The following is a 23030-nucleotide window of genomic DNA, read 5'->3' as shown; positions in this document are numbered from 1 at the left end:
CAAGCGCGACATGCGCCGAGGCATTATCCAAGATGACAACAACTTTTCTGTTTTTCGCCGCGAAACGGCGGTCGATGAGGTGCATGTACTCTTCAAAGAGTTTCGACGTCATCCACGCTTTCGTGTTGCTGCGGTAGACAACTCCGGAGGGCAGTCGGGTGCCTTTAAAACATCTCGGCTTGGCCGACTTCCCAATCACGAGAAGTGGAAGTTTTTCGGTTGCCGACATGTTTACACCGAACGCAACCGAAATCCGGTCCTTGGCATGCTTGCCGCCGGTGCACGTCTCACCTTTAAACGCAAGCGTTCTGTTTGGCAGCAGCTTGAAGAATAGCGCCGACTCATCTTGATTGAAGATATCGTCGGGCGCGTAGTCGGTCAGGATGTGCCTCAGCTGACCACTTTGCCAGTGTTCTGCCCCCTCCACGTCGCCAGCGGCACCTTCTCCTGAAACGACTCTTGTGTTAACGCCGTGCCTCGCCTTGAACCTCGCCAGCCAGCCATTGCTGCATACAAAGTCATCGTGGTTCAGCTGCGAAGCGAAAACCAGGGCCTTCTCCACAAGTAGGGGTCCGCTGACAGGCAAGTTCTTCGACCGCGCTGCTTTCAACCAGTTCACCAGCGCCTCCTCCACGTCAGGAAAAGTCGAACCTCGTATACGACATCTTTTTGCGGTCGCAGCAGCACTGCCGAACAACTTTTCCTTTGCATTCCATATGCCACACACGGTAGTTAGAGGTAAATCCCTTTCGCGTGCCAGCGCCGACTTCTTCATGCCACGTTCGATGGCACGAACGATGTCCACTTTTTCCTGAATGCTAAGCACGCGGTGTTTTTGCCCGAGCTTAGGCATGACGAGTCTTAGCTTGCACGACGTCACAACGCTTTCTCGCAGGAAATAAAAAACGCTCTCTGGCACGGCGCCGAAGTGATGTTGATGTTGATGTGGCTTCTCGGATGGGAGATGGATGAATGCTTCACCCTTCCAAGCGCCCTCTGCGTTTGCGCTTGGAGGCCGTTCGGATCTCTGAGGCTTGCTGTTGTTCTGCCGGGCCGCCCGACGGGGACGATGTATCGCCGTGATCGCGCGACGAAAAGTGAAAACACTACTTTTTAACCGATACGTACGCGACAAGCTGGTACGGTTTATGCGGATACAAAATGCATTATGTTCAATGGCCGCTGAGTCGGGGATTTCACTTTACTACTTTTAAAACGGAACTACTGTTTAAGCGGGTACGGCTTAACGAGGTTTTACTGTACTAGGTACCGTGGGGTGAACCCCCGAGTTAGCGCATAGCTTGGCCAGACAACAACCCCCTAAGCATGCAGGCGTTGCCTTTTATGCGGATGCATGTCTCAGTACACATGCGCCAAAACCAATAGCCACTGTGCCAGGTGCATGTGGGCAGAAGCACCTCGCGATACATTTAGTAGCATTAGCTTACACTATTCAGCAAACCGTATTCTGTTATGTACTAAGGCCAACTTGAGAACAAGGTATAAGAGAAGCATATTGTGTGTTAGACTAAACAAAAAAGACTAAAAACTCACTGCACTTATTCCAGAAACTCTTCCTGCTCAAGCACTCTGCCGACACAACGCTCCAGTCGAATCCAGATATGGATGCTTCTCTCGTGGAGAAACTGCAAAGCCAGGTACTGCTTTGGTCTGCTTGGATTATGCTGCCTGCAAAAACAAAGAGAGAGAGAGAGAGAAAATGGCAGAATATTACTAGTGGTGCTACAGTGGTCTGGTGCTAAAGTCAGTTAAACTTATTAGTTTTCAAACCTGTCTTCGTGCTTATTGAAGCTGTTGTTTGTTTTGAACATAAGTCTCTGTATATGCCTACTTTGTACGCATAGGTACATTCGTGTAATGTTGTAATGTAAGAAGGTAATGTTTACTTTTTTGTTAATCATTCGATGCCTCTCTGAAGCATACTTGCAGTTAAGCGGCCCATTACCACCAAAGGAGTGGCACACCACCTCTGTCAAGGTGCTCAGTTCGGTAGCTTTTGTGTGGCTGCTCCCTCCATGTTATCTGGAGAAAGTAAACTTGAAGTAAATCTGATGGCACTAATAAGGCCTGCAGTCAGTTTTGCTTGGGTCTTTTGCCAGGATCCCTGCGTTTGTCATTTATCTAGAAGCAAAAGCTACAGAAATATTCAGCAGAGAGCATTGAACTGCTGACCTCGTTAGCACGAAGGCAGCTGAAGCACAGTACCGGCCGCATTTGCTCAGCGGCTGTGGCGTTCTGCTGCCGAGCACAAGGTTGCAGGCTTCAGTCCCTGCCACAGCGGCTGCACTTCGGTGGGAGCGAAATGCGAAAATGCTCATTAAGTTAGATTTAAGTGCACAATGTAAAGAATTCCACATGGTCCGCACAAGGAAGCAACAATTAATCCGAAGCCCTCCACTGAGGCATCCCTACTAAACCACTGCAATTCCAAGACATTCAATTTTGCAATTCGGGACCTTTAGGGGAATATTCATAGAATGATGATGGTGATAAGTGAATTTTAATTTGGAAGCATAGTAGCAACCATGAAAAGCAAAGAAACAACTCTGTTAGTGAAGTTTATTGCACTTTCGACTGTCACAGACCAACTCACCTGCTCACAGCTTGCTTAGGGGTCCCCACAAAGCATGCAGAGAGTGCCAGGCATAATGCGGAAAGGAAATGGTCTCTGAAAGCCATCAACCGAGAATGCTGCCCTAGTGTGAATGGAAAGCGTGAAAGCATGTGCCAAGATCGAACCAATTAGCCGCCAGAAGGCACGCAAATATGCCTATCTTTATAGAAGCAACAAGCATATTATCTGGGGGTATTTTCATTCATCGCACATTGGTTAATTCAATTTTTCGCTTCATTTGGCCTTTACTGAAGACCCTTGTAACAAGCAGTGGCATTCATACATAAGCTGAACCTTCCATTGTTTTGTTCCTATATGAGAGAAGGTGTTGGATGAGTTGACCTCTGCTAATGTTCACACATACATTTGTGCAACCCATGGTAATAGTTTTACCACATAAAGACTAGCAGGCATTTGAATGCAGCATTTCTGCATGAGATAAACAAGTACAGTTGCAAGGAAAAGAGAAAGGTATTTTCTGGTGCATCTGACGCAGGTCCTGGAACTGTCTAGGTTGCAGTATGTCCACGACGAGCTGAAGAGAAAGACTGAAGAAGTGGAGTCCTTGGAAAGGGTAGGATGCCACTTTCATTTATAACTTTGTATGCTGAGTGCCAGCTGTCTGAGTCCTGTGTAGCACAGGGCGCCGTATGCAAGTTTAAAGAAATTGTGCAGAAACCTTCGAAGCTGATTGATTTATGCAAGGCTTCTCGTAGTTTCACTGTCTGTGCAATCTGTCACTGCCGTCAAGCATCTAGTCTTTTGGATTTAAGCAGCTTCATGTGGTGCGTCACTCTCCACTAACCAATGGGATACTACTTCATTTACAGCCATCTCTCTAGTATTTCGCCATGCATGCCAACACAGAGAACTGGTGTAACCTGTGTCACTGAGTTTTGTAACCCTTCATCCACGAACGAGCACAGGTGTACATTCACTGCAACGGAAATGACGTTGTTACTGCTGCAACCAAACGTGTATCGTGCCCCATGCCTACTCTCCTCCTCTCCATCTCTCAGCATTTTGTTGTCTTCCTCTCTACGCTTTCCTCCTCCTCTTCACAGCCCAACCACTGAAGCATGAAAACTCGCTCCGCTCTGGAAAGAAAGGTTTGCTTTATTGAAGTGGCACATAAATCGTGATAGGAATATGAGTGCATGACACGGATCACATACAATGGCAATTAGCCTATTGGCACAGGTGAAAGAATGTTGGATTGATTTCATTGCTCTTCTGTCCATACCCTTTGGGGACGTAAGCTAAATTTTTGTTCACATTGCTCTCGCTCCGTGCACGTTTTTTATGTGCTACTGTTACTTTCAAGTATATCCCCTTCACGTGCCAATTCATTCCCATAAGAATTTAGCTTTACCACATGTCTTGCATCTTCATAACCATCAAAGGTGTACAACTGCTAAGTGAATTAAGAATTTTTAATGCTTAGAGTTCCGTCAAGTTTACAGAATCTGGATTCGATGCAAAAACTCTACAGGAATGCTGAGTATGACGTGCATTAACCATATCATGTCGAACGTACATGAAAAATACCTGTACAGCAACTTGAATGATATTCCTGATGTAGACCATTGAGAAAAATGATGAAACAAGTGAACCCACTACGTGATCACACACTGACACCAAGAGATAGCATCCAGCAGTTTACTTTTCCAACTTGTTTTGCTGACGTATTTGCAGCACACGTGCAATCAGAATTGGTTCGAAATGCATGGAAACCTCTGAAATACATTATCAAAATGTTGATGCACTATGTGGACATGCACAATTAAGTACGCAGCACCTGAAGGGGATATATACCACTCCTGAGCAAGTCGCAGTACATTTGTACCAATAGCTGCAGCCTTACTAACCCGGCTATATTTGTCCTCCCACTTTGACTGTTTATTCGAAGGGCACCTTTTTTTCTCTCTGGAAAAGGTCTATAAAATATGACGTACTCATTAGATTCGAGTACGAAACCAAAACTACGACAGGTGCTGTCCACATCCCATCCCCCGTTTTTGGATCCCGTCTACTATAGTGTGCAACACAGTTAAAGAAATAATGGACCTCAAATGCCATGTCTGGCACTGTAGATAACAGGCTCAGGGCAGTCAATAGTGATAAAGGCTCGGACAGTGATCACTAGTGATGTTCAGTCCGCTGTGGCTTGGATGCAATACATTCTATTTTTCCAAGTGAGAGATGGCTTGGAAATGCTAAATGCTATTTCTGTCTCTTATTGTGAAAGTCTGATGAGGGAACAATCGAGGGTATTGCGTTACGAATTTTCTGAAGTATGAAAATTCGGGTGTGCATTTATCGAGGGCAACTGCCTATTTCGTTTCTAGCCGTAAGGAATTTGGTGTGCATTACAGTTGGACATATAAAAAAAAAGCATGAACACTAAATACAGTAACTGCATTTCCTTTCCTTCCATACAAGAAAGGTTGTAATATCTCCATTGGGATATGCTAGAAACTTTGCTGGATGACTTACAGAACCAATTCTTTAATAGAAACCTAAATTGCGGCTGCCATTACACCAATGTTTCATGAGTATACATTATAAATTGTCCTTTTGTTTGTCTCTGTTGCTGTTCTAGCATCAGCTGTAAAGCAGAGAACCTGTTCAAAGTCCTTATGAAGCAGTCTGTGGTCTAAAAAAAAGAAAACTGAACTGATACAGTAATGTAACTTTTAGTGTTTGTTTGTACGAAAATTTAGTATTTCTTGGCATTGGCTGTAGCATTGTTCAAATTTTAAGGTTGGCGAGTCTGCAGTAGCTCTAGTTCTTCGCCCATGTGCATTTTCGCTCATTGTACTATACAGTAACTGTATTGGTAGCATCTTATTTTTGTACCTTTTGAGAAATTGGAACGGTTTTATATGGTTTTATGTGGCATTTGTGTAGCAGCTAATGTAGCTCTAAATCATAGTAGCATGCTTGGCTGGCACACAATAGGTCCATAATCAGTGGAATCCTGAGATAGTTATGAATTTCCTTCTTTCCCTTCTGTATTTAAATCTGCTATTTACATTGGTTACATTCAATGTAGCATGCCAATTTGTGCCTGAGAAAAGTTTAGAAAAGCTATTGCATTGGTGTAAAGCTCGCATACTTCAAGGTCTTGTGGGGGCAAGCGAAATTGAAGCACAGCCTCTTTTGCAAGGAGTCACAGAGCGGAATGATCGTGAATCACTAGGGTGAGGCTGAGAGCAGTGTAGTAGTGAGAAGAATGAGGTAATTCACCCACTGCCGATGTGGTACAGTGAAGGCATTGTTCATTGCTTGCAGGAACTCGCAAACGTCAAAGGCAGCCGCGTCGAGTTCTTCGAAGACATCAGTTCTGCCAAAAAGATCAAGCGGAAGCCTCGAGCCGTAAGGGTTGTTTGTGATCCTGTTGGTATTTTATTTGGTACACCCCCCCACCCCTCTCTTGCATTGCTTTTCTGCTCATTGCTGGTAAACGGTGTGAAAAGACAGAGAAATGCATAATGCAGCATCCCTTTTTTGTAATGTACCTTGTTGCACTTTTCGACAGTGCTTTATTACTAACCCAAGAGGATAAGGCAAACGTCTTACAGCAGTTTCATCTGATAAAAAAAATGTCATAGTTTATCTGCAGGTTTTGTAGTGTTCCTTGAAAGTGAAACTGTTTTACTCGGCGTAGTGACTTCGCAGCTATGATGCTGCACTGCTAAACATGAAGTCATGGGATCAAACTCCTGCCATGGCAGCCACATTACAATACAAGTGAAATGCAAAAACACCCATGTGCCATGCATTGGGTGGTCAATAAAGCTCTTCAGGTGGTCAAAATTAATCCAGAGTCCCTTACTACACTGTGCCTCATAACGAGGTTGTGGTTTTGGCTAATGAAACCCCAGAATTAAAAAAAAGAAAATGAGACTTATGTTTAAGTCTTTCAAAGCCCTTAAAGGGACGCTAAAGGTAAATACTAAGTCAACGTGGACTGTTTAAATACTATTCGAGACACCTCGCAACGCTTGTTTCATGTCAATAAAAGACTTAGTTTACGAGAAAATTGCATCTGAAGGGTCCAAATACCTCTATCGCAATTCAAGTATCCTGCCAACCTACGAGGGAGTGGTGATGTTGCATGTGGCATCACCATCCTTTGCTGCCTTCAATGAGTAAAACGGCGCCCAACAGGCGGCGTTATGGATTTTCGCATGGAACGCAAACGCGCGGCCATGGAGAAACCGAGCCAAGACAGAACGGTGGATTCACTGTCGCTGCAGCTGCTTTTCATCAAGTGGTGTGGACAGTTCAAGTTTCCCGATACATCGCGTGGAAGGGGAGTTCTGTGCTACTTGCAGTTTGTGCGAGTTTCGCGAAACAGCGAAACTATCGCAGCACTATGTTATAACGAAACTACTGACACAGGAAAGCACGGGCGGCGCAGAGTCGAGCAGAAGGATGGATAAGTAAGCTAATTGTTGTGTGCTTTTAGCATTGTGTAGTTCCTGTGTGCTTTTAGCGCTCAAAGTGTTTATAATAATGCAGAGTCAAGCTGTGTTGTTGTCAAGGGTAATGTCAATCGATTCTTTAAAAAATAATGAAATGAACTGGGCAAGTAGCATTTTATTTCGTCTTATAAAGCTATACAATGGTGTTTCTATAACAAGTGGTTGAGAACTAGTGAGAGAGATTAAATGAGCAGTACCTTCGTCCTCGGGGGAGTCTCTAATCGTGTGCTGCATTTACCGCAGTCTCTCTATTACTAAGGCTCTCTGTTTGTGGCACTTTTAACGCCTTAGAGATTCTCGCGCACTAATCTATCACTTTTGCTCGACTTACTATTTGCCTTTGGTGTCCCTTTAAGTTTTACGAAGTGCTTAGAAATTCTTGAATTTTGCTTACAGCAAAGTTTAGTGGATTTTATTTGTGTATTTGACCATGAGATTTTCGCAAGCTGTAATTTCAGGCTATTCAACCCGATTTATGTCTTTCTGGTGGTAGGCAGAGGTTTATGTGCAAAAGGCCTAATGAGCATTTGTAAGCAATAAAAAAAAAAGTTTGCTTGTTGTTTACACAATGTCTTGCTTTGAAGATTTCATGCATTATGTGGTGCTTTATTTCTTATAAATGTACTATTGGGGTGCTTAAAAGCCATGAAAGCCTATTTTGTACGCCAGTGCTGTTGCAAACCCTGTATCCAATATTCGTTAGCGTATATATATATATATATATATATATATATATATATATATATATATATATATATATATCGTAACCGCTGATATCGACAACATTCTAGAGTTGCTTTGTTATATCCAATAATTTGACACTTTTGCTTGTTAAAGCGGGGTTCAACTGTGCTATTTCTGTATTGCTCCCCCGGACTATTCCATGGCTAGTGTATCAGTTTGTCGTTTTGTCTCTCTGCTCGGTACTTGCATCACAGGCAATGATAAAACGAAAGTAATATACAGTCAACTGTCGATGTAATGAAATTCTAGATATAATGAAGTATTTAACATGCTATTATTTCCTGTCCATGAACACTATGCATTTTGAAACTCAGCATAACGAAGTGTGTTTATGCACAATTCAGGCACATACCCAGGGGGGGGTCTGCCCCCCCCCCCCGGAATTAAGATGCATACCCCCCCTCTCCCAGCCCACGCCACCACTTCTCATACACATTCCTATAGCGCCGCCAAACCACTGTTGAAACTTGAAAGCCATTCGGCAGTCAACACTTCATTGCCTTTTTTCACTCCTTTTGGATGGCGGTAGTTATCGGCATCCTTTGGGGTGTGAAGGCCAGTTCCCTCATCGATTCGGTGCCCACGCGATCAACTCAAGATGCATTCAGTTGTCACCATCTTTTCGACGGTCTTGTGCTTCGCTGTCGCTTCTTTAGTGCAGCCTTCTTCGTTTAGACTGACCCAGGTACCAAGAAAGGGATTCGGTTCGTGGTCAGCTGGTCTGTATTCACATGGAACGAGTTGCTGCCAGAGAAAACGCCAATTGCGTTTAATTTTTCCTTTTGCTTCATTATTTCCTCGAGTAACAGCTCGCCGCAACGCTGACAGGTTCTCGGAACCATATAACCGCGATATGGGTTAGATAAGGTGAAAAAATAATGCGAAACAGCGTCCATCATGGAACCCTGCAATAACCGTTAAATCCATAAGCAACATGGATGTCATCCGTTACCTTGTCTGGTTTTTGCCTAATCGTAGAGCACTTTTCGTGCAAAATTGCCACCTGGAAACGAGAGTCTCAAGGCGTTAAGAAATTAAGTGACGTACTGAGGAATCCATTGTCGGCAACCGAGGCAACAGCCAAAGAGGAAGAAAAAGCGAAAGTTAACAAATTTAACCATTGTTTATGAAAATATTTATAGATCAACATCTTTTTATTTATAGAGGAAGTAGAAAAAACGCCGCCGAAAGTGGATAACAATTCCGTGTGCTTTGAATGATGCTTCTACAGTTACCAGTCGAGCGGCCTGACATAGCCACTTCTATGCTGTGCTTATATAAGTGTCTTGCTAAGCTTCCGCGGTGGGGATAGCACTTCCAGAATCACAGCGTCCTGCGCCCTACGTGGTTGTACTGGACTGGCAGCCAAGCATTGTTACATAACTTCCCAAATAACAATACGAGTTGTTTGCAGTACTTTACTTGGTAGAGCATAAACGAGGGATACGAAACAACTGTGACGGTTCCTCAAATATATATTTCTCTATAGTTCTTCCAGAGCTCATTCAAAAAGACGCTGCTGTAGTCGGATACAAATTAAGTCTGCAGTGAAGTCCCGCCCACGCCCTCATAACCGCCAGCCACTGTTCTTCCGGGAGGCTGCAAATAATTCGTACTTCAAACTTTTCCTGTTCCCCGAATAGGGCGGTAACCACAAAAATAAAATTATTAGCGCATAATTTTATACATTTTTCCTCGCCTATTACAGTGGAATGGCCAAACCCTAATTCTTTATTGAACTGAAATAACATGCTTGCTCTGCTGCCGCTGTTTATTAAGTTTCGCTTTAGTTGGCAGTGAAGTTTCATGAGTAAAACGGGTTCAGCAGTGAAATGGACAACACCGCAGACTTTTGAAGAGTGCAATGCTCAGACTCCGTACACTTGGTCCATGTCTGTAGCACACCTCATTGCTTCCGCCGATGAAAAGACTCTTCAAGAACAGCAGACGCTCCGGAGGTATCAAGTACGACTACATTTTTAAAAGACCACATGACGACGATTTTGTTTACTTTTGTGATTGGCTGGCGAAGTAACACAACCGCGCGCAGTTTGTGTGCCTTGGTTGCCAACTGCTTTTTTTTTTTTTAAATCGTATTCTACTAAAGTAATCTTTATTTTACACTTTGGCTTCTTTACTTCTTGGTAGTGTCATTACGGCGCATAATTTGACGTAGTTCCCTGTTTTCCAAGTAAAGGAGAGGTGTTAGCAAAGCGCGTACCTGTAAAATACACCTTATTTCATTTCTCTTTTCTGGGTTTACGAGTTTTTATGGCGAATGGTGGACGTTATTCACATTGATACTAGTAAAGTACACACTCCCCCCTCATTTGCATAGAAGTTACCTTGGGTTGCCCCCCCCGAAAAAAGATCCTGCGTATGTCTGATACAATTTGAATATAAATTGAATATAAAGAAATTTCACTGCCGCTGTGAAGGAATACCGAGGCAGTAAATAGAAATTTCTGAGGACTCATTTGGTCAAATGGTTGAAATACATGTGGCTGCTTAAGAACTTGCCTCTCAAATCATGCGACCCAAAGCGGTACAGTTTCATGTTCCGTATAAAGTGAAAATGTAACGAGATTCTATCACGCCTCATGTGTGACCTATCATGCCCCATGTACCTGGAGTACTGTGTGCTCTAGGTACAAGTGAAAGGATGGGAGGGCGAGCCAAGAAGGATGCTGGCTTGATGAGCACTGTCTACCCGCATGAGGAAGGAGAAAGGAGCGAGCTTCCGGTAACGCGTGGGTGATTGGGGCAGGCGTTAACGTGCGTCTCCTTTTCTAGCGCAGCTGTTGCTGCGCACGGTTGTCAGTGTGGCTTGACCGCATACACAGCCTGCGTGCCCTGCTTTTGAGGTGACCTGCTGCGCGTTCAAAGACTGAGCGAGCTGGGATGGCGTGGCCCTGTGCCTTCCCTCTTTTAGTGATGGAGGTTGCGCAATCTAGAGTTTGGAAGATGTATCTAAGCAACAAGCAGACGAAGCATTTGTCTCCCAGCTGCTGGCGTTTTTCATGATGGCATCGCCCCACTGTGACCAACACTATCAGCCACGGGGGCAGAGTGTACATAAAAGCATGGCTGGCTTCGCTTTGTACTAACAATGTGACGATACCGTCAACACGGCATGAAACCATATGTTTCGTTGCCGACTCTCAAAGTGAACAAAACAATTCTTTTCTCATTTAAACTTGCTTTTGCCAATTGCATAGTAATTCAGAAAATTTTGCAGGCCCTTCCATGTATGTAAGAGAAGTCCATCTGTGGCTGTACTCATTTTGCATGAAATATTGAAGTTCAATAGAACATAATTTTGATATAACAAAGCAATTTGCTGATATTACCAACTTAATTGTGGGGAGGTTTTTCGTTACATGATGTGTACATTTACGCAGTTCTAATGCCTACTTACTGATCGACTAACCCAGCAACAATATCCATACATTTAGAAACCACACCATGCACCTTGTTTCGTTGTGACACCTCGTGTGGCATGTACATTGTTGCAGACGAAAACTGGCGTCGAGCAACGAGCCCTCACCTTTGATGACCTGGAGTCGAGCAACGAGAGCGAACACAACAGCGATGATGAAAACGACCCAGACTGGTGTCTCACCAGTGAACTGGGCCAGGTAACCGCACGTTTCACTTTCACTACTCTGGAACAGTTCACAGTAATCTGCCCTGTACTCAACAAATGCAGTATTCAGATGTTTGCACCAGTTATTGTGCAACAGAATTATGAGGCTCTTTCATCCCAACTACAGACCGCTGAAAAGGAATAGGTGAGGCTAGATTGTTGGATTATATTTACGGATGTCAGTTAGTATCACTTGCCTAGTTTGCCATTCGTGACACCATGGACCAAGGAAATTCGTCGCCAAGTCCAAACATTGATGTTCCACATTATCGCATTCATGCATGTGCATTCCTAGCTACACACACAAGACATGCGTCTCACCTCCATTCGTTTTCTACTCTACTAGCATGCACAATCCTTCCCATTACCCTTGCCCAGGGTGCCCTCACGTGGAATTGCTCATAGGTTGGGCCTTACTGTGAACTGAGGATTCATACTTGAGAAAGGATTTAAAAAAAATTGAAGCCGGTGATAGCCAAGGGATCAGTTTCTCCTAACTGTAGTATTGGCTTCTTGTGACGCACAGCACAGAACAAACCATTTGAGACAATTGGCACGTGAGTCACGTCGTATACCATGTGAGAGTGCAGCAGTTTCCATTGGGTCACAAATAAAGGAATGAAACACGAGAATCGTAGTCAACCACACCACTATTTTTTGCATGCGTCGTATCATATGGCAGCAAGTTCCTCATAAGAGCAAGAGACTTGACAGGGGTAGGGGAACGGCTGGTGAGAACCAACCCTGTCCATGCTAGGAGCCCCCAGCACTTGACCTGCTGAGCAGATGTTCGACGACTGCCGACTCTGCGACACGTCTCCCTCAAATCCTTTGCCTCAATATATCACGAAATGAAAATGAATAAAGAGCTGCATTCAAATTTTGCATTGAGGAGCATTGTAATCACGAGTGAATTTTTTTTCACCTTTATGAATGGCCTTAGAAATGGTAAGCTGTCATGTAAGAAGTGTCATTCAAATCACTGTTGTGTTTAAGAAGCTTCTCCCAAGAAGCTCCTATCCTGGTACATGGGAATGAAGAAATCATTTTGCTCAGCATGCACTGCACCACATTTAATGTGATTTGTTGCATTTGAAAGAAAGTTAAAATCTGCCAACTGCAAGGAATAGACAATTTTACACCATTTTTTTTTTTACAAAAATTGTTGAAAATCACATAATTTAATAACTGTAGCATTGTGATTGCAACTCTAACTTAAGCATAATGAAACATAACTTACGTAGCTTGCAATTGTTTGACATCTTAAGTAGACAAAATTGATGTTTTGTGCAGCACTATGAAAATTCCACTAATACGCAAGTACTTTCGCAAAACCATCGTAAACATTAACAATTTCACGTAAGCTGCTATATATTGTCCACTTTAGATGCTATGACAGATGCTATTCTTTCTCAACTTATCAATTTTCTGTAATTTCTAATAAAAAAAATTGAGGACCTAGTTTGAAATTTTGGTTTGAGGCCCTAGGGTGAAATTTTGCTTCCTATGGTTGGTAGAATTCCACTCTTATGTGCAGCAAATTTCATTCATACTGGTTCAGCAGTTGTCTAACAAGGGCATTGCATTACTTCAGATGTAAATATGAAAGTGAGAGTTGGCCTAGAGTTATAATCTCCTGGCTGAATCCTTCTTCCTTTACTCTGAATGTGCACCTTCTGATGAGATTAAGGCCAAAATCCAATGATCGCAACTGCATGTAAGCAGTCCATCAATTCCCACTTCCTTCTTCATGCCAACTTCATTCTTTCTATGCACCTCCCCATGGGCATGCACATGTAATGCCTCTGTGCACACTGTACATAATGTAAGTACTTTGCATGTTGAATTAGGAGGAGGGCACCTACGATGAGGGCCACTATCAGCTGCACCCCAAGAGAACAAGAAAGATGAAATCTCGAGGGAGAATACCAGCTAGTCGGCGGCCAAGGATGAGTGGTATGCCGGACCACCAGCACTGCCCCACTAAATGTGGCTGCGGTCTCCTTCAATGGTACTCTCCGCAGATTGAACTAAACTGCACCGCCTCTTTGCATTGCGCTTTCTTACTGAAATCTGGAATGCTGTGATGGTTGAGCATGGACGAGGCCTATTGGAGTTGCCACTGCAGTTGGAAAGTGGGTGTGACATTCTGTCGCTTAACCTGTTCGCATGTTCAATTCCCGCTGGCAACATTTTGATGGGTACTGTGCATTGGGTGCACGTTAAAGAATCCCAGGTGGTCAAAATTAATCCGGAGCCCCCCACTACAGCGTGCCTCATAGTCGTATCATGGTTTTGGCACGTAAAACTTCGGAATTTAATTCTAATTTCAACATTTCGGTGGGGACAAGATGGGAAAAAGATAAAGCTTGTGTATCATGTTTTGGGTGCAAATTGAGCGATCCATAGTGGTGAAAATTAATCCAGAGCCCTTCTCTTCAGCACCTCTCATAGCCTTTGGGTTGGTTTGTGATGTTGAATTGAATCACTCTTCTTTTGTTCCCTTCAGGCCAGCCGCAAGCGGCAGTTGCAGGAGCCTAAATCCATGAAGGTATGTTATTGCTCTTCTGTGCCTTGGAAGGAGGACTTCATTAATGGAGTTGAGGAAATCACTCTTGTTATGCATTTGCATATAGGTAACTCCTGCACAACACCTGGCACTTGTCCGAAGAGGACTGGCAAAAATTTGTAGATTATGATTTCAGTGTTTTATGAAATCGCTGTTCTTTTTGATTTTCCAATTTTCTTTGTGGTATGAATGTTATGCTGTTTCTCTCACCTCCTCTTGTTTATGTGCAGCAACTACGGTTGACTTCCTTTAATTGGACGCTGCCAGGACCAACGAAATTGATCCAATTATCCAGCGAGTCGAGTTAAACAACATGCAGAAAAACACGTCAAAGAAACATAGCTGATTCACTTGGACCAATGTCATTCGACGCCTAAATAGACCTAGTCTGGCCACAATAACTCCTCGTGGGCTGTGTCAGCTGCATGGTCGGCAGCATTAGCCCGCTCTTGCTTGCATGGAGTGTGGGGTGATGAATATGTGGCGGCGCTTTGCACTGAATTTTTCGCTGCACAAAATTTGGCGCTAAAGATCCCTCCATGAAGGTTGGCCTTTATGCAGCAAAGCACACGAACATCGCTAACACAATTCCTGGCCCAATTTTCCTGGGAAAGAAAAGAAGGCAAACACCGTAATCAGACATTGAGCTACCATTATTACATGAAAAGTTTTCCTATAGCACGTAAAAAGTGAGTGTTTTGTATGGGAGGATGACATTCATTCAACACATTCACTGTCCCCTAAGCTCTGCCAAAAGAGGCTGCCAGTAAGGGAGTCACTATTGGGGTCACCAAAGAGGTTAGGCATACGTACTGGCCAAGTTAGAAATATTTCGAATTATTTGGCAAAAGCCAAGTTTAGGATCGAAATAAAAATTTGGGCCCATAAATATGCATAGGCGCCAGCTAGGACTTTTGGTCAGGATCGAATTAACCAAGAATTCAAGTTAACTGGAGTCGAATCAAAGGAAGCCTATTGTATATCCGGAGAGCGTGGTTTAGACAGCAGTCAGCTGTGTGTAAAAGACAGTTCTTTAGATAGTAAAACTCTTATATGAAGAACACAGATATAATACTTGGATGTAACGCAGTAAGTTTGAAATTTCCTTGGCCATGCTTTATTGCAAGGAATATTCTACTACTGTATATAAAATCAAAATTCAAGATCCAAGGCAGTAGTGGGTACATTGAAATGAATATTTGTTAGCCGACAGCTCAAAATATGTATTCTGGTGATAAGAATGTGAAGTATGCAGTAAGTGCAACTTAAGACTACACATTCCGGACGCATGTTCAGCAGCTTGACATGGCTGGCCCCTTAGTCGGAAAGCCCATATGCCAATCCTGAGTGATCACATGGTTGCTTATTAACAACCGTGCAAAGGGTTAGTATTGCTCACTTGCCATGCATTTACATGACAAGCCACTCATGAGCCATCACAATTGGCTCATCGGAGACATCACACTTTTGTTTCTTCTGCATACACTCGATTACAATATATATATATATATATATATATATATATATATATATATATATATATATATATATATATATATATATATATAACGAGAAGAAAGGGGGTTAACCGAGGGACCCGATATTTATTAGTCATATAATGAGAAGCCAACAAACACTGACACCAAGGACAACATAGGGAAATTGCATGTGCTTAATAAATGAAATAAAGTAATGATAAATTAACGGAAATTAAAGTGGATGAAAAAACAACTTGCCGCAGGTGGGAACCGAACCCACAACCTTCGCATGTCGCGTGCGATGCTCTACCAATTGAGCTACCGCGGCGGCGTTTCCCCACCCACTTTCTTGGGTATTTATGTGTACTAGTAGAACCCTGGGAGTGTTAGCCAGCGCCCCCACACACAGACCTTGGCGGCGGACGTGGAACGTCTTGTTCGCCGCAGGCGTCACGAGAACGTGATCTTTTCGGGTGAAGGCAGCTGGTCAATAAACCCCATATGCTACCTGAAGGCATCAATATTGCCGGATTCGAGACCCTCGTTAAGTAATAAACGAGAAGAAAGGGGGTTAACCGAGGGACCCGATATTTATTAGTCATATAATGAGAAGCCAACAAACACTGACACCAAGGACAACATAGGGAAATTGCATGTGCTTAATAAATGAAATAAAGTAATGATAAATTAACGGAAATTAAAGTGGATGAAAAAACAACTTGCCGCAGGTGGGAACCGAACCCACAACCTTCGCATGTCGCGTGCGATGCTCTACCAATTTAGCTACTGCGGCGGCGTTTCCCCATCCACTTTCTTGGGTATTTATGTGTACTAGTAGAACCCTGGGAGTGTTAGCCTGCGGCAAACAAGACGTTCCACGTCCGCCGCCAAGGTCTGTGTGTGGGGGCGCTGGCTAACACTCCCAGGGTTCTACTAGTACACATAAATACCCAAGAAAGTGGATCGGGAAACGCCGCCGCGGTAGCTCAATTGGTAGAGCACCGCACGCGACATGCGAAGGTTGTGGGTTTGGTTCCCACCTGCGGCAAGTTGTTTTTTCATCCACTTTAATTTCCGTTAATTTATCATTACTTTATTTCATTTATTAAGCACATGCAATTTCCCTATGTTGTCCTTGGTGTCAGTGTTTGTTGGCTTCTCATTATATGACTAATAATTATCGGGTCCCTCGGTTAACCCCCTTTCTTCTCGTTTATTACTTAACGAGGGTCTCGAATCCGGCAACATTGATGCCTTCAGGTAGCATATGGGGTTTATTCATCAGCTGCCTTCACCCGAAAAGATCACGTTCTCGTGACGCCTGCGGCAAACAAGACGTTCCACGTCCACCGCCAAGGTCTGTGTGTGGGGGCGCTGGCTTCTCATCTAGAACTTTGGTTAGGCTGAACAGCAGTGGTGAAAAAACAAATTGACATACAAGGTTCCTCACAAAGTCTACCGCAGTATTGAAATGGGCAAGATTGCTACACTGTCTAGAAACAAAAAAATTAGGTATTCATGTTTTTGAACGAACATGGCCATTCATTTCAGCTGTCCCTGCTCTGTTTGTCCTTAAAGCGGCTAAAATTTGTGGCTAAGAAATGGCTAGAAAATGGCTATGTGAATTTCAAACTAGTACTTTGTTTTCTGGGCTCTCTGTCCCGGTGTTAGCAGATGTGGTAACACATTTCCTGTTAAGCTTAGGAGCACCCACAATCAACGGGCGCAAGTCATTGCAAATATTTTATTGCCCAAGTGAATGTGCAGATATTTTAAGACCGAAAGGTTGTGGATTCCATTTCAAGCTGTCACAACTGCATTTTGAAGAAAGCAGAGTGCAGAAATGGCCGTGTGTGATCTTTAGAAACACATCTGCCTCGGGTGCTCAAAATAAGCATGAAGTCCTTCCCTGTGTAGATTTTTAGATGTAAGGCCACACCAAATAAAGTATACTTTGTCTTGATGAACTCTATTAATGTGATAACAAGACAATCTTATGGTTTGTTCGGTTCCAGATGTATAATTCACTTCCTGCCATTCGTTATATTGACATGTGGTTTCTTAAAAGTGGCAAAATTTATCAAAGTGAGGAGTTCACCTTAATGTTGTGGACAGCAGTAGCGCATACAATGAAGCAAAATAAAGATGGCATCGCTTTGAAATGTCTCTCAAGAGCTATATATTGTAACAATCAATTTTTCCATTCTGTTTGTCCTTCATTAATAACTTGCATGACAGTGTGATGCTATTATTGCTAAGATAAGCCAGTAAGTGCTGCAGTCTATAAGAAATGAATAGAGCTGTACAAAAATATTGTTTGCAGTACACAGCCTTAGGGCTCTAAACTGCAGGTGAAGGCTTGCTCCAGGGGCCTTAGATGGGCAACTGCAACAAAATTTTGCTTTGGTTAAAGTGCTTACAAGTTAATAATATAAACAATCTAAATAACCTTGGCATAATGGTCTTTGAATTGTACCTTAGCAGATGACACGGACAACTGGTAGTAAATAGGCATTGCACAACTCCCTGAACTGCATGCACGCATGCCGATTCCGCTGTCACGCTGTGGACACCTGGATGTCCAGGCAGGCACTGGTTCTCAGCATTTCATGGTTTAGCATTTTGAGATGTGGTATCAAAACCATAAAGTTTCACAAGCTTTATAGGGCGTGTCCACACAATGTCAAATTAGCATAAAGACTGCTTCACGTTTATGCCAAACATCTATACTTATAATTCAGCACAGGCTCCGCCTGCAGAACTGCACGGAATTTCTCTCTGTACTGGAAAACATAGTTGCCAGGAGAGAGCAATGTTGAAGGAAGTTTGTCGCCACTGTGACATTACAAAAATGAATCAATGTAATTGGTTGGAAGAGCAGAAACGGGTAATGCCCGCCATATGCATTCCAACAAAGTCAGCTTACTGCTATCCTTTAAAAGTCCACAATCATTACATTTCACCAACGGAAAGATGAAGTTGAGTACCGCGCAATGACTGATGGAACGAAAAATGTTACGTGCAACATTGATAAACAGGAAAACAACAGTGCAGATTAGAGAGCAAACAAAGTTCGCCAATATTCTGGTTGACATTATAGAGAAAAGAAATGGAGCTGGGTAGGCCATGTAATGCGTAGTGTAGATAACCACCGGTCTGTTGAGTATCACAAAGGGTGCCAGAAGAAAGGGAGCTGCAGTCAAGGACGGCAAGGAAGTAGTTCATGCGATCAAATTTGAAAATGTTCAGGCACAAGAGGGGCTCACTGGCAGCAGACGTGGGTAATTGAAAATCTTCGAGAGAGGCCTGTATCCTGCAATACAAATAGTCTGATGATGATAGTGAATTGCTTGGCACCTCTATGCTTAAACTGTTTGAGTGTGACAGTGGTGTACTTGCTACTGCATTTTTAGGTTGTTTCGGGCTATATATACACGATTAGAAATGCTTGTTGTGGATGTCCTGAATCCTGTTGCGGTTGGCCTTCAAGTGCTTTTCTTGCTATCGTTTACTGAAGCGCTCTGCATCGGCGGCTGCCTGCAAGTGCCGAGGACTGTGTCGCTCGGGACGCTGTGGATGTTCCAAGAAGCAGAGGAGCTGCTCCTCCCTCTGCTCCTGCAAGGGGGAGTGTCCAGTGGCGCAGCACTCCGTAAGTAGTAATATACAGTTTGTTGCAAGAGCCACCGTGATACCAGCAATTTCTTGCGCCTAGTTAAGTTATTGGTGAAACGTAGACTGCATTGCATTCTAAAAAAAAAAAGCCATAAACTGACCTTGCCAAGATTGAGGATCTTTTACAGGGCCAAAACAGCACAAACTGTGAATTAAGTACTTTGAAATCTGACTCCACCCGGGCAGTGTTAAAGGCAAGTTGGCATTGGCTCAAAATTCAAGAAATTCAATTTTGACATTCACATTCTTCTAATAATCAACCTGTTACCGCAAAATTTACCAGCCTAAACTAGTTCAGCGTTTCTCTTTAGTAGCTCTTCAAGCTGCCTCTGGGATCAGCACCGACCACTCAGGGAGACAGCCATCCACGCACTGTGCGGGAAAGAGCCAAAGAAATCTTCGCTTTATTGCTTGACAAGCGCGGCTCAAGTGCTTGCAGGAGCTCGTATCCATCCTCACAGGGCTTCATTGGCAGCCACATGGTATAACGCTAAGCAATGCTGTGAGAAGGCAACTGCAAAATGCCCTGTGCCACTGTACACTTCAGAATGGCAGAACTCCTCTCTTATTTTATCTATTAAAATACATATCGTAGGGGAATGTTCATAAAAGTGTCCAAAGTGGTCTGGCTCTTACGTGTTCCTGAGTGGTACCTGCTGTAGTAGCTTAGCTTAGCTAGCGGCTAGGGCATTGTGCTACTAAGTTTACTGGTTCATCACAGCCGCGGTGGCCAAATTTCGATGGGGGCAAAATGCAAAAATGCTCCTGTACTTAGGTATACTAAAGAACCCCAGGTGGTCAAAACTAATCCCGAATCCCACCCACTATGGTGTGCCTCCTAATCAGATTGTGGTTTTGGCATGAATACCCCCAGAATTTTTTTTTTTCTTTCCCCTGAGTGGTTTAGGGCCCCATTATAAAGGTGTTGCAGCTTATCCAGAGGTGCTCATTTAAAAAATAATACAAACAAGTTGTTTGTAGTTACTGAAAGTGGCTTAGTCTTCCGACTATATTTCTTTATTTTTGTCCTGCATTCTTCTTTCAGGAGTCCGATTTGGCCATTCCAGAGGACACCTTGACCGAAAGCTTGCCAGAAAAGCAGCTCTCTCTTAGGAGCAAACAGTGACGTGGCACATTGTGTACATATTATATATTTATATGCGTGTCTGTACGAACGCTTTATGAATTGGATGACGTGAATTTGTGTGGCCGCTCTACATCATTCTTTTACCGCCTCTTTGAAGGAACACAGCTAGCGCTCTCTCATAATGAACTCGCTACTTTTAGTTTTTACCATTTCAATGTCTCCACTTATTTTAAGTCTGTTTTAATTTCATAATTATTGTCACCTTCTACTTCATTCATCACATTGCTCTGTGTCTGACAATTCAACCCTATGCTGTGTTTTGTGACAAACATTTGACAGCCACCAAGACAGCATGGCAGTGGCATCTAGAAGGTAACTTTAATCTACAAGTGTCATAGTGAACTGAGGTGCACTGAAGTAGTTGAGGCCTGTACAGGAACTGTTGGCATCTTATGTTCCTTCCATAATTCGTTCACCTGCATGGATTAGCTTGGATGACCTGCAATTTCCCATTTTTCAAAGGAAGGCAGGAGCTGGGACAAGTCAACCATCTAATATTCGTCTTGTGTGCCGTGCATGCGTGTACATGTGCGTATGTGTGTGGAGAGTGAGCAATGTTGGCTTACGTGGAGGTACTTCCAAAACACAAGTTAAACAAACCTGCCAAAAATATGTGTGGGCACATTGTCCTTTTCTGTCTTGGATGGCGTCTTTGTGGGGCTTCTTTTTTAGTGAATAATATGTGGATGTACAAATGAATAAATGTGTTCAGAAATTCAAGAGAGTCTGACTAAATGGTGTCGGCAGTCCTGACGCCTTAAAGCCAAAGGGTGAACAGATATGATGACGGAGCACATCTGTATGCCCTGATCTGCATTTTTAGACTGGTGTGGATCGGAGAGCAAATGGGGATAACCGATATTCTAGTTTACATCAAGAGAAAAGAAAAATGGAGTTGGGCAGGCCATGTAATGCATAGGACAGATAACTGGTGGACCATTAGAGTTATAGAATGTGTGCCAAGGGAAGGGAAGCACAGTAGAGGACGGTAGAAAATAGGCAAATTTGCAAGCGCAAGTGGGAATCGGCTAGCGCACGAAAGGTGCAATTGGAGATCACTGGGAGAGGCGTTCGTCGTGCAGTGAATATAAAAATAGGCTGATGACAATATCAGTATATGCATGATATGAATCACATACTCGTGGTCATGATGCAGTCATGGTAATTTCTCTAGCTCGATAAATCGGGATATGCATGACATGCATGCTATGATAAGAATGATGTCTGGTGATGCTTTGCAGAATGTCATGATGTTGGATAGCAAGCTACCTACAAAGTGGTTTGTGCAACATAGATTCCCACAGTGCGTGGATCTGCATAATTTTCTTCTAAGCCCAATAATGTGATAACTATACGACTTGCTATCACACAAACTCTTGCTTAATTGATGCATTATTAGCGTGAAAACTTACTGGGGCTTTATTTCTGCTTTTGCATGATAGCAACGTCCGCTGGTAGCGAGAGGCATTTTGTCAATGCACTTAATAACTGTGCAATGAAAAGTGTGCTTAGTTCTTTTTGGTCTGCCCATATGCCTGACCAATCAGTCTGTGCCAATGTGTACTAAATGTAATGTACACAAAGGTGAGTGATAGAGAATAGTGCTCAAGGCACTACCCAATAAATTGGGCAGAATTCATCTCGCAATGACTGTTGACTGTAAAGTGTTTAGCATTGAATCAATGCAGCAACGCAACGCACTGCCACTGTTGAAACTAGTTATGTATGTATCATGTACTGCTCTGGGGACTCCTCTTTCGCGCTTCCCTAAGATCACTTGGTGCCATCAGGCGCCGCTGCCACGAAGCCTGTAGGTGGCCAGTAAATGCATGGCACACCAGTGCATGTGAGTGTTGAGAAATGTGTCATGTGGCAACTGGGCTCTTGTGCTTCATTCTGGACACTCTCCACCATCTAGTGGCACTGCCGAGAAATTCACACGTGGCCTCTGATACAAGAAGTGCATAGCACAGGTGGCTCAGAACTCTGAGAACTGTTGCCTTGCTTATGCTCAGTGGGTAATACTAATTGACCCAAATTGGTGAGAGGTTCATTGAAGAGCGGTACATACACAGTGCATTCATAGTGCAGCTTGACAAAGTGTTGGCCTGAAAGGCATTCATTGAAAGCTGCACATACGCAGCGCATTTGTGGTGCAGCCTGCTAGTGCATAGCGTTGCTGTCCTTGAGGAACCCTTGTGAACTGGGTTTGATTCCACTCAGCATTGGATAAGTTTAAGGGATCTTTTTCGTCACTGTAGAGGCAACTCCTTCCGAGTGGCACATGCCGGGTTACCCAAGTTGGCGTCAGAGATGTTCATCGAAAAGCGCACACACCTACTGGATCATGCCCAGTGACCCAAGTTGGCATCAAACAGGTTCATTGAATACCAGCATAGACCAAGTGGCATATATCCGGCGCTCCAAGTCGTCGGCAGAGTTTTTTTTAACAGCGGTGCCTCCTAAGTCCTGCATCCACAGTGACCCATGTCGGTGTGGTTTGTTGAAGAGCGGCATGTATGTACACAATGGCACATACTCAGTGACCCAAGTTGGTGCAACGGTTGGTTTCAAACCTTGTTACCTCAGCACAGCAGCCCTATGCGCTAACCATCAACCATGGACTACCCAGTGACCCAGGTCGCGAAA

The 23030-nt window shown here is 43.6% G+C and overlaps 1 protein-coding gene across 1 annotated transcript in view; it reads left to right on the top strand.

The window, feature by feature from the left end:
• Positions 1-21101, top strand: part of LOC139053309 (chromosome-associated kinesin KIF4B-like) — a 29426-nt gene extending 8325 nt beyond the window's left edge. Inside the window, exons 5-11 of the mRNA XM_070530348.1 lie at positions 1569-1658; positions 3132-3209; positions 5930-6013; positions 11385-11507; positions 14025-14066; positions 19080-19211; positions 20280-21101. Of these exons, the coding sequence (XP_070386449.1) occupies positions 1569-1658; positions 3132-3209; positions 5930-6013; positions 11385-11507; positions 14025-14066; positions 19080-19211; positions 20280-20360 (630 nt within the window). The 3' untranslated portion in view covers positions 20361-21101. The remainder of the gene's footprint in view (positions 1-1568; positions 1659-3131; positions 3210-5929; positions 6014-11384; positions 11508-14024; positions 14067-19079; positions 19212-20279) is intronic.
• The last annotated feature ends 1929 nt before the right edge of the window (positions 21102-23030 follow it).

This window comes from Dermacentor albipictus, unplaced genomic scaffold (genome assembly GCF_038994185.2).
Source record: "Dermacentor albipictus isolate Rhodes 1998 colony unplaced genomic scaffold, USDA_Dalb.pri_finalv2 scaffold_87, whole genome shotgun sequence".
Taxonomy (NCBI): Eukaryota; Metazoa; Arthropoda; class Arachnida; order Ixodida; family Ixodidae; genus Dermacentor; species Dermacentor albipictus.
Note: the sequence above shows the minus strand (reverse complement) of the source record. Positions and strands in the feature narration are given on the sequence as shown.